General features: G+C 37.8%; 1 protein-coding gene across 1 annotated transcript in view; it reads right to left on the bottom strand.

Annotated features, from left to right (window-relative positions):
- Positions 1–13,306, bottom strand: part of LOC105519935 (cytochrome b5 reductase 4) — a 104,447-nt gene that overhangs the window by 47,184 nt on the left and 43,957 nt on the right. The window contains exon 4 of the mRNA XM_011953486.1: positions 6,031–6,112. Coding sequence (XP_011808876.1) covers positions 6,031–6,112 — 82 coding nt within the window. The remainder of the gene's footprint in view (positions 1–6,030; positions 6,113–13,306) is intronic.

Below are 13,306 nucleotides of genomic sequence, written 5' to 3'. Positions count from 1 at the left end.
TTCATCCAGTCAGTTTTATCTGTCTTTGCTGTTGCAGTTGTGATTATTTGTTTTATCTTAGAAATTCACAGAACATATATCTATTTTCAGTGTACAATAAGGTCAACAGTTTAATAAACCTCATTTGTCATGTAAAATAAGTAGTTTTTATCTAAGAGGTTCACAGATTTTGAAAAATTGTCCCAGGTAATTCGTTTCTAAGAAGAAAATATTATCTCATATGATTACTTCTTGCCTGATATGAATAGATTTGGATTTGTCAGAACTTTCCGATTCTGCTAAATTAGTAGTTTTTTTTTTTCCTCGAGTCTTTTTTTAATACAAGAAGTACTAGCAGAAAGATAACTTCCACTTAAAGAATCTGGGTTACATTGAAAAATTCTCCTAGTCTGTTTTTACAACTCTTTTCAAAAACTGAGTTATAGAAATGGAGGAGACTATTTTACAATCTTAAGCATATTTACATCTGAATCATTTTAGTCACAGGAGATACTTTCCTCTCTGAAAAGAAATCTGATGTTTTCTCTTGGTAACTAATTCCATCATTTAGTTGGCTCCATGGCCAATCAAATTTGTATCTTCTCATAATGCTGGTTAAACTGCTTTACTCTGATAAGCATCTTTATTTCCGGAGAGGTCAGAGTCATTTAGAAGGCTGGTGTTGTGATCTAATAGCACTCAGCTCTTCCTTGGTAAGGATCTTTAATTATGACCCAAGTCTAGTTTACCTCTGCTGAGCAGAGGCACAGGAGGATACCCTGGAATAAAGAAAAATCTAGCAGGAAGATCTTCCTTTTACCAGTATGTTCATTCTTTAATAAACATCTATTGATCACCTTAATAGGGATATTGATAAAAAGTTAGAAAAATAAGAAAATATATTCAGTCTGCTTATAATACATAAAGATAATTTGGAAAGACAAAACAACAACAAAAACATGTCCTTGGTGTGTGCATGGGAGAGAAAAACAGTAGGTGGGAGGTAGAACTAGGATAAGGGTGCTTCTTCTTGAATCGTCTGAGTGCAATACGTATACAAAAAACACAATAAACGGAATTAAAAATAAAGTCGATAGCTTTTTTTTTTTTTTTTTTTGAGACAGGGCCTCTCTCTGTCACCCAGGCTGGAATGCAGTGGTGCTATCTCAGCTCACTGCAACCTCTGCCTCCTGGGCTCAAGCAATCCTCTTGCCTCAGCCTTCCGAGCAGCTGGGACCACAGGCATGCACCACTAGGCCTGGCTTTTATTTTATTTTATTTCTATTTTTGTAGAGACAGGGTTTTGCTATGTAGTCCAGGCTGGTCTTGAACTCCTGAACTCAAGCGATTCACCTGCCTTGGTATCCCAAAGTGCTGGGATTATAGGCATGAGCCACCGTGCCCGGATGATATGCTCTTTTTAAGATTGCATGTGGCAAGTGCTGTAAAAGAGGTATACAGAAGGTGTTATTGAAGAAGCACAGAAGAAGAATGTTTCTACTGGAAGAAATTTGAAAGGACTCCATAGAAGTAGTAGTATTTTAGCTAAGTTTTGAAAATGTGTAGGCATTTGTCAGGAGTCCCTAAAGAAAAGCATTCCAGGGGAAAAAAAATGCTGAGCATTAATTGAATGTTTTACAATTATCTTGTAGCTATATTCCTCATCTCCCTTCCTTATTCCAAAAGGGTGGTATTATGTCACCATCAGATACAAGCTCAGTCTTGTTGCCAGGGATCTTATTCACAAAGTCCTAAATTTACTGCTCTATATTCCCTTACCTGCTTAGCCTCGCCAGAAGACTTCTTGGTTCTGTATAATGTGTTTAATAACCATTTTAATAACCATTTTTCCTCTAGAAATTCCTCCATATCTCTAAACAGAACTCTTCGTAACACAACTTAAGCCTGATTCTTTTTTAAAAATTAAATATTATTATTTTTTAATTTTTGTAGAGACAGAGTCTCACTATATTGTCCAAGCTAGTCTCAAACTCTTGGGCTCAAGTAATCCTCCTTCCTTGGCTTCCCAAAGTGCTGAGATTACAGGCATGAGCCAAAGCACCTGGCCAGGCCTAATTCTTGTTTTTGATTCAGAAGTCATACTTATTTCTCAAATCTTATAAAACTTAATAATTTCTGTAGCTTTAAACTATCTTTACCTTACTTTCTTCTGTTCATCTTTGTAATCACCTTCTGAATCATCTTTCAATTTTGTGCAACTCTCTAACTTCTAGCTCACTAGCAGAATTAAAATGAAGATTTAATAGTTCAAACCCACATATTCTGAAAAATCCAAGGATTCAAAAGCTTTAAAAATACCAGAGTATTAATTTTTCCTAGGATCAGTTTCTCCTCCGTTATTATTTAATCACAGCATATGCTGTATTTTTAGGAGTTCATACTTCTCCCCAAGTTGGCTTCACTTGTCATTTTTTTATCAATTCTCCAATTTGTCAGTTATTTTGCATTCCTGTCCTATCATCAGAGGGATTACGATTCCTTTCTTATTTGGAATCACCTGCACATGAATATACACATGCTCAAAATTCCTTTTTCTATGAAAACAAAACAACTGCTAACACAAACAAAACATCAGTCAGTCACACCACTACAGCAAAACACACTTTCTATTTAGGTCTGTATCTGCACCCTAACCAGTGACTTCTTACCTCTACCTCCCATGCTTAATTACCTTTCCCTTAAATCTTTCTGGCAAGAATTACCCAGACAACGGACTCTATAGCAGAAGGAGCAAATTAAGGCAGCCAGGCTGAGATGGCAAACATGTCTGTCCAGTAAAGCCCACTTCAGAATGACTCCCAGCCTCCCTCTCTCCACCAGTAACTGTCTTACTTCTCCCCTATCAGTCTCTGAGCTTGTGCTTTGTCTACCTAAATTGTCCCCATTTTACCAATGAGGAAACTGAGGCTCCTAGAAGAAAGAACTTTGACTGACTTTACAAAAGCTGAACTTCCAACTGGCAGGCAGCCCATTCAATATTTATCTTGTCCTTGCTCACAATGCTGTGACAGTAAAAGAAATCTCTGAAAGTAGTGTCTCAGCCCACTATGGGTCCTGGTGTCTATCTCCATCCTCAGCCCTACAGGTGCCAGAGTTTGCCTAGGAGGAACCAAAGAGCTGTCCGATGTGTGCATACCAGCTTAACACGTATGTGCCACTAATACCATCATTTTTAATAATAAAAAACTAATGCATATAAGATGGTTTCTCTACTTCAACACTATTAACATTTGAGGCCAGAAAACCCTTTGTTGTGGTCATCTGTCTTGTGCAACATAGGATGTTTAGCAGCATCTCTGACCGCTATCAATTAGAATGCCAGTAGCATTTACTTTCGTTCTAAAAACCAAAATGTCTCCAGACATTGCCAAATGTCTCCTCGAAGAGCAAAATCAACCCCAGTGAAAAACAACTGGCACATACTAAAAGAAAATACATTACAAAAAATCAGGTAACATTTAATGAGGCAGCTCTCTGCTTTACAAAAAGTTTGTTTATCCATGGTTTCAGTGGGCTTTTTCAATTAAATAACTCTGTAGTCCTTAGTAAGATACAATACCTACAAGCCTCAGTATCTTCACTTTTAAACTGCTCTAAATCCCTCTTACATAAATATTCTATTAATGTATGGTTCTAAGTGCGTTACAGTTATTAACCGCCAGACAGAGAGGGCATGAAACCTAAAAACACAAAATACTAGAAACTACAACAAAGCAATGAGAAATTATGAAGAAACATTCCTGAGACTGCACTATACCACTGAAAAATATAACCACTTAAAAAATATGGCATATTGATTTTTTAAAGTACACTTATGGTCTAGAACAGTACTGTTCAAAAAAATTATAATGCAAGCCACCAAGTACAATTTTAAGTTTTCTAATAACCAGATTAACAAAGTAAAAAAAAAAAAAAAAAAACTGGTTAAATATTTTTATTTAACTCAATATATCCAGATTATCATTTTAACATGTAAGCAAGTAAAAATTATGAGATATTTTATCTTCTTTTTTTCATATTGTCTTGAAATACAGTGTGTCCTTTATCTACAGCATATCTGAATTTGCAATAGGCATATTTCTAATGCTCAATAGCCACATGTGAAAAATAGCTACAATAACAGCCAAAGAATAAGGGCAAAGAGTGAACACTCATTTTTCATCTTTACCAGAGAATGAAGTGTTCCACATATATAAATGATCAATAATTGAAGTTGACCTTTTCAAGCAAAATTTCTCCTTTCGTTCATTATTAATACATCTTTTTAAATAATAATACAAACCATAATACTTTTTATTTTATTTTATTTTTTAAATTGAGACAGAGTCTCACTCTGTCACTCAAGCTGGAGCGCAGTGGCGCCATCTCGGCTCACTGCAACCTTCACCACCCGGGTCAAGCGATTCTCGTGCCTCAGCCTCCTGAGTAGCTGGGATTACAGGCTCCTGCCACCACGCCCAGCTAATTTTTTTGTATTTTTAGTACAGACGGGGTTTCACCATGTTGGCCAGGCTAGTCTCGAACTCCTGACCTCAGGTGATCCACCGGCCCCAGCTTCCCAAAGTGCTGGAATTACAGGCGTGAGCCACCTTGCCCAGCCTACCATAATACTTTTTAAACAAAGGATTATGATAAACACAACTCGTTATTTGCTTGATAATAACACAACTGTATTATATTTTATATTCTGAGTCTGTTAGCTTTTCTGATGTCTTCCTAGATACCCAGGCGTTTTACCATTGCCAGACTAGAAACCATCAGATGAACTGAAAATTAACTTCCCAGAGCTGTCCAACTGTGAGACACCCAAAAAAAAGTCAGGATTCCCTGCTTTGGGGGGGATGGCAGGTCACCTCATTTAAAAAATTGTTTCAAGCTTTGGATTTAAGAGCCCATGTGTAAAATTCCTCTTCAATATATCCACCATTTCCCCCAACAACCCCCATGTTAGGAACAGTCTCTTTTCAGCGTTGATTCCCACTTCATCCTTTGTTTTCATCCATCCTCTGTTCCCATTTAATCTAGGAGTTCTAATTGTAGGGTGAACACATGCCCCGATTTGCCAGAGAGTCGTAAGTTTACCCACTATTGTTCCAGCATAATTACTAAAATTGTCTTAGTTTGGACAATTACACAGTTACCCCATCTAATGGTCTCTATCGTTAAGTCTTAAGACAGCAGAGACTGATGATCAATCCTTGCCTACAGATGAAGGGTATATAAGATACTATTAAAATAATACTTCACCTTAATTATTATAAATATTTCTTAATGACTGTAATATTTCCATACTGCCAATCAAAGTCTGTGTCAATAAAGCCTTGAATTACAAAACTCGCTAAATTAAGTAGTGAAAGACTCTGGCTGAAATTTATTCCTAATTTTAGTAAAAAGGTAAGGAGTTACTCAAAAATAACAACTATCATGCCTTCATAGAAAAGGGTTATTAAAGTATTCCTGCTATTAAAATTCCATGTCTAAAATTTTCAAAAGGTGATCTTCTGAGAGAGGCTCATTAAGTAAAGAGATGACCTCAAACATCACCCAGATTATAGAGTCCCATCTCAGAGCTAGGGGGAAGAAATTGCTTATACTTTAGAAGAAGTTTGAAGTAAGAATAGGGGTTATCTATAGTGAGGGGGCAGAGTCGGAAGGTTCATGGCAAATGGGAGAAAAAGCTGGAAGGGAAAATTTCACTGTCTTTTTATATTTTTTAATTTTTGAATCATGTTACTATATTATTGAAAAAATTAAATTCTAAAAAACTAATCTAAAAATCAACCCTAAGTGTTGTACTCCTCACACTGAACTTTCTCTAACAAACAGTCGAACTTTTAAGGGAAAGTCACTATATGATTCTAGAGAGGAAATGAAGGAAAACCTTTGGAGTGGCTAGACCAGGAGGACAATGAAAATGACGAAACCATAGTCATTTGCACGCACATAGTTGTTTAAATCCAAATTAAAAAAAAAAAAAAAAAACACATGTGTACCACACTTCTATGCTGGTTTAGCACCAGCACCACTTACCTTTCAGAACAGCAGGTTTAATTGCCATTCTGCCAACGAGGCATTCTTTCAGCATGGATTCATAATTGACCCAACGATGAACCTGGTATGGAAAACAAATGATAGAAAAGAAACATGACTAACTCCACAGGATGCTCTCATTCTAGTATGGGCAAAACTAAACTTGCTGAAATCACTCTCAACATACACCTGAAAACTAAGAAGCATATTCAATTAGTCAACCAGGGAGTGATAGAAAGACTGCACAGATAGGGATTGTTTAGAACAGTATTCTCAAAGTGTTGGGACATTTGGAAGTTCCTGACACCCTTTCAGGTCTCCATGAGGTCTCAATTTGTTTCATGATAATACTAATAAAAAGTCACTCACTTTTTTTCATCATCAGAGCAACAAAAGCAATGGTGGGCAAAACTGCTAGTATCTTGTATTAATCAAGGTAGTGGGTCCAAACAGTACTAGTAATTATTATCTTCTTCACCACCATGGACAGTGGAGGGAGCATGAGGAAGATATTTAAGAATACTTAAGAATATCCTTCATGAAGTAGAAAAATTATTAATTAAATTTTGACCCTTGGGTACATATTTTTATTATATTTTGTGTGACAAAGTGGGAAATTCTCAAAAAGATTAGTGTTATAAAGTATGATGGTTTCCCTGTGAAGAAACACTTAGACGATTGTTTGATTTGCAAACGGAACTGGACTTTTTTCATGAAAGGCCATTTGGCACATGTTTACCTATATAACAAACCTGCACATCCTGCACATATACCTCAGAACTTAAATTTAAAAAAGAAGAAGACATACATGCAGTCAACCAGCAGTGAAAAAAGCTCAATATTACCAATCATTAGAGAAATGCAAATCAAAACCACAATGAGATACCATCCCATGCCAGTTAGAATGGCTATTAATAAAAAGTCAAAAAATAACAGATGCTGGCAAGGTTGCAGAGAAAAGGGGACATTTATACACTGTTGGTGAGACTGTAAATTATTTCAACTATCATGGAAAGTGATACGGTGATTCCTCAAAGACCTAAAAACAGAATTACCATTTGACCCAGCAATCCCATTACTGGCTATATATCCAGAGGAATATGAAGCATTCTACCATAAAGACACAAGCACACGACTGTTCACTACAGCACTATTCACAATAGCAAAGACATGGAATCAACCTAAATGCCCACAAATGATGGACTGAATAAAGAAAACGTGGTACATATACATCAGGTAATACTATGCAGCTATAAAAAAGAACGAGATTATATCTTTGGCAGGAATGTGGATGGAGCTGGAGGCCATTACCCTTAGTAAACTAACAGGGAAACAGAAAACCAAATACTACATGTTCTCACTTATAAGTGGGAGCTGAATGATGAGAACTCCTGAACACAAAGAAATGAACAACAGATACTACTTAAGGATGGAGGTCGGGAGGAAGGAGAGAAGCAGAAAAAATAACTATCAGGTACCAGGCTTAGTACCTGGATGATGAAATAATCTGTACAACAAACCCCAATGACACGAGTTTACATATATAACAAACCTGCACACGTACCCCTGAACCGAAAATAAAAGTTAAAAAAGAACAAAAAATGAAGGGCCATTTATAAGAACTACTAGTAAACAAACTGATTATTCAGACTCAGATATTTAACAAGTATTTTCTTGAAAATAAACAAAGTGATTCTACTGCTTCCAGGAAAACAACTGATAGTATTTGTTGTCAGATGCCACTGGCGGAAATTATATTTAAACAACCTTTCTGCAAGGCACCTTCTCAATATGCCTTAAAAGTCTTAAAATAGGCCAGGAATAATTTTAAGGTGGGGTGGCTCACTCCTGTAATCCCAGCACTTTGGGATGCTGAGGTGAGAGGATCGCTTGAGCCCAGGAGTTCAAGGTTGCAGTAAGCTGATCATGCCACCCCATTCCAGCCCGGGCAAAAAAGCAGGACCCTGTCTGAAAAAAAAGGACTTAAAAATCTGCAGCTATTTTGTTGGTGGGGTAGGACACTTTGGCTTTGATCCTAGGTGTGTGCAGTAGTGTAGTCTCTATATGATTTCTTCAGGTGTAAACAGCATCAAGGATGACTGTGACTTCCTTAGTGTCTTAGGGTACAATTATTGGTAGAGGCTGCGATGAAGTTTTGCTGGTTACTAGGACCCCAGGTAGGTTAGTCTTTGGGCCCCAGTGGTGGGGGCAGAATTCACTCAGATATTTAGGAATTTACCTGAGAAAATATTTGCATGTATATAAAGATGTAGGTACCAGGATACTCATCACAGCACTACTTAAATTAGCAAAATATTGGAAACAATCTAAATGCCCAATTGTAAAAGACTGGCAAAGGAAAATCAATACATAAAGCTATTCAATACAATACTACATAATCATTAAAATAATCAGCCAAAAAGTACTGATACTGGAATCTTTATGGTATATTCCAGAGTAAATAAGCATACACTAAAATAGTAAGTATGTAAAGTATAGAAAGAAGACAGCTGACTACAGGTATTTCATACTTGCCTCCATGAAGAACCAAGATAATGAATTGATAATCACATTCTGAATACATCATCCAAGAGAGAACACTGAAATTCAACAGTAAAGTGACAGGAGTTACCTAAAGCAAGAAATGAAAAGGAAGTGAGGCAACCTACAGGGCTGGGATCAGCTGGGAGCTGAGAGAGACTCAGATTGGAGAACTTTAGCAGTCCACATTCCCACCATGGACTCCTGCAATCCTAGCCACAGAAGAACCCTTTGACCCTTGCAGGCCCTGACACCAAAAGAGAGAGCTGCTAGGAGACTGTGTGATGGCACTGCTCCAGGGAGGAAGTTTGCACTGGGTCTCACAAGCTCCCTGAGACCTAAGCAGCTACAGTAAACAGTCATTTCAGAGCCCTAGCCCCAACAAACTACACACCGTACTAGAACCCAGCCGCACCCAGACTGAAGTGCAAAAGAAGCATGGCTGCTGCCCCAGGAGTTTAGGTTCAAGGAACTGCCAGCTACTGCAGGCAGAGCTAAAAACAGAATTATCATTTGACCCAGCAATTCCATTACTGGATATATATCCAGAGGAATATAAAACATGGGCTGAGGCAAGAGCAAGTAACCAGGGCTGAAGAACAGGTGGTACATTCACTCCCCATCCACTGGCCTAGGCTGTCTACCACTAAAGGCATCACCACTCTGCCAGGGGCAGGGTATCACCACAATTGCTGTCTCCCTCCACCTGAGCATTCCACTGGTAGCCTGGGAATCGCTCCTGCCTACCATGCCTACCATGGCTGGCCTCACCCGTCTCTGCCTATGCCACAGCACAGTTTGAGGGCCAGGAGGTTGCCCAGCCCAGTCCAACACACTGGCACCTGAACACTCCTCCCAGGGGCCTGAGGTTGTACATACCAACCTGGCTGCTACCGCCACAGCTAGCACCTCCTTGCACATGCCATCTGAAGGGTTAGAGACTGGCCTGCACAGCCCATAACAGCCTCCACCAACATAAGCGTGTACCACCTGGGACCCAGAGGTCATCCTGCCACTGCCACTGTCATCACCCATGCCACACCACCTGCCCAGGGGCCCAAGAACTCACCCACTGTTGCCACTACTGGGATCCAACTAGGCCACCAAGAGGCCCAAGAATCAGCTTGCCTTGATGCAGTAACCCTGGTGCCAGCATATGCCATCCTGGGGCCCAAGGACAGACACGCTTAGCCCACTGCTCCCACCACTGGGGCCCAAAGAGTAACTTACCTGGGGTGTCCTAGTAACCAGCAAAACTTCATTGCCGCCTCCACCAATAATTGTACCCTAAGACACTAAGGAAGTCACAGTCATCATTGACGCTGTTTACACCTGAAGAAATCATAGAGACTACACTACTGGACACACCCAGGATCAAAGCCAAAGTGTCCTACCCCACCAACATCACAGATATATCTACAGGAAAAATTTCTCCCATATGAAAGCAAATTAAAAAAAACTGAAAAAGGGCCAGGTGCGGTGGCTCAGCACTTTGGGAGGCCGAGGCGGAGGATCACCTGAGGTCAAGAATTCGAGACCAGCCTGGCCAACATGGTGAAACCCCCTATCTACTAAAAATACAAAAACTTAGCCAGGCATGGAGGCACGTGCCTGTAGTCCCACCTACTTGGGTGGCTGAGGCAGGAGAATCGCTTGAACCCGGGAGACAAAGGTTGCAGCGAGATGAGACTGCACCACCGCACTCCAGCCTGAGCAACGGGGTGAGACTCTGTCTCAAAACAAAACAAAACAAATGATACACAAAACACATTCAAAAGCAAATTATTATTTGATCTAAAGAGAGAGATAAACTCCAATACAATAATAGTGGGGGAGTCCAAAATCCCATTCTCAGCATTAGACAAAATCCCATTCTCAGCATTAGATGGATCATCTAGAGAGAAAAATAAACAAACATTGGATTTAAACTTGATTTCAGACCAATGGACCTAGCAGACATTTATAAAACATTTATCCAGCGATTGCAGAATACACTTTTCCATCGGCACATGTAACACTGTCCATGATAGATATATGTTAGGCTACAAAACAAGTCTCAACATATTTTTAAGCACTGAAATCCTCTCGAATATATTTTCAGACCCCAGTAAAATAAATAAATACTAACAGGAACTTTCAAAACCATACAAATACATGGAAATTAAACAACATGCTCCTGAATCACCATTCAGTCAAAGAAGGAATTAAGATGGAAACAAAAAAAATTTCTTGAAACAAATGAAAATGGAAATGCAGCACACCAAAACCTAGGGAAATACAGCAAAAGCAGTATCTAAGGGGAAGTAGCAATAAATGCCTACTCCAAAAAAGCTGACAGATTTCAAATAAACAATCTAACAATGTACCTCAAGGAACTAGAAAAGCAAGAAGAAACCAAAGGCAAAATTAGCAGAATAAAAGAAATACTAACTGTCAGAGCAGAACTATATGAAATAGATTTTTTAAAAAAGATACAAAGGATTAATAAGACAAAAAGTTGATTTTTGAAAAGACAAAACAAAACTGATACACCACTAGCTAGAATAACCAAAAAAAGAGAAGACCTAAGTACACAAAATCAGAAATGAAAAGGAGACAACACAACTGATACCAAAGAAATACAAAGGATCATCAGAGACTATTATGAGCAACTATACATTAACAAACTGGAAAACCTAGAGAAAATGGATAAATTCCTGGAAACATACAACTTATCAAGATTGAATCAGGAAGAAATAGAAAACATGAACAGATCAATAACCAGTAGCAAGATTGAATCAGTAATAAAAAATCTCCCAAAAACAACAACAACAACAACAACAAAGGACTAGATGGATTCACTGTAAAATTTTACCCAATGTAGAAAGAAGAGTAAATCCCAATCCTCCTCAAATTATTCCAAAAAATTGAATAGAAGGGAATTCACCTTAATTTATTCTACAAGGCCAGCACTACCCTGATACCAAAACCAAGTAAGTGTACAAAAACAACAACCAAAAAAAAAAAAAAAAAAACCCACAAAAACTACAGTATCACCGATAAACATAAATGGAAAAATGTCAAGAAAACACTAGCCAAATGAATTCGACAGCACATCAAAAATAGAATACAACATGATGAAGTGGAATTTATCCCAAGGAGGCAGGGATGGTTTAACACACACAAACTAGTAAATGTGACACATCACATCAACAGAATGAAAAACAAAAACTGTATGATCATTTCAATAACACAAAAAAAATTTGATAAAGTTCAACATTCCTACATGATAAAAACTCTCAACAAACTAGACATAGAAGGAATATACCTCAAAAGAATAAAAGGCCATATATGACAAACCCACAGCTAACAACATATTGCACTGGGAGAAGTGAAAAGCCTTTTCACTAAGAACTGGAACAAGACAGGATGTCCACTTTCACTACCCCTATTTAATATAGTACTGGAAGTTCTAGCCAGAGCAATGCAAGAGAAAGAAATAAAAAGCATCCAAATTGGAAAAGAGAAAGTCAAACTGTCCCTTTTAACAAATATTATTTTGTATTTAGAAAAACCAAAAGACTCCACCAAATAACTTAGAGCTGATAAACAAATTCAGTAAAGTTCTAAGACACAAAATCAACATACAAAACTCAGCAGTATTTCTATACGCCAATAATAAAAGAGCTGAAAAAGAAATCAAGAAGACAATCCCATTAGCCATAGCGACAAAAAAAGAAAGAAAGAAAGCTATAGATAAATTTAACCAAAGAGATGAAAGATCTCTACAAGTAAAACCACAGAACACTGGCGAAAGAAAGTAAAGAGGACACAAATGGAAAGATATACTATGCTCATGATCAGAAGACTTAGTAACAATCAGAAGGAACATACAGCCCAAAGCAATATAAACAATCAATACAATCGTTATCAAAATACCACTGTTATTTTTCACAGAAATAGAGAAAACAATCCTAAAATTCATATGGAACCAAAAACCCACTAGAATAGCCAAAGCAATCCTGAGCAAAGAGAATAAAGATAGAGACATCATACTACCTGATTTCAAAATATATTCCAAGGCTATGGTAACCAAAACAGCATACTATTGGTATGAAAGTAGACACATAAACCAACAGAAGGGAACAGAGAACCCAGAAATAAATCCACATATTTATAGCCAACTGATTTTCAACAATGATGTCAAGAATATACACTGAGGAAAGGACACCCTCTTCAATAAATGGTGCTGGGAAAATTGGATATCCATATGCAGAAGAATGAAGATGAACTCCAATCTCTCATCATATTAAAAAATCAACACGAAATGGATTAAAGACTTAAATATAAGACCTGAAACTATACAATCACTGGAAGAAAACACTGAAAAAACACTTCATGACATTGGTCTGAGCAAAGATTTTATGGTTAAGACCTCAAAAGCACAGACGACTAACACAAAAATAGACAAATGTAACTATGTTAAACTTAAAAGTTTCTACACAGCAAAGGAAACAATCAAGAGAGTGAAGGGACAGCATGTTGAATGGAAGAAAATATCTGCAATCTATTTATCTAATAAGGACTGATATCCAGAATATATAAGGAACTCAACCATAAAAAAAAGTAATCCCATTAAAAAGTGGGCAAACCACATTGCCAAAACAATCCTAAGTCAAAAGGACAAAGCTGGAGGCGTCACGCTACCTGACTTCAAACTATACTACGAGGCTACAGTAACCAAAACAGCATGGTA

The sequence above is a fragment of the Colobus angolensis genome, unplaced genomic scaffold (assembly GCF_000951035.1).
Source record: "Colobus angolensis palliatus isolate OR3802 unplaced genomic scaffold, Cang.pa_1.0 Scaffold362, whole genome shotgun sequence".
Lineage (NCBI taxonomy): Eukaryota > Metazoa > Chordata > Mammalia > Primates > Cercopithecidae > Colobus > Colobus angolensis.
The sequence above is the reverse complement of the archived record's forward strand: the minus strand, read 5'-3'. Positions and strand labels throughout refer to the sequence as shown.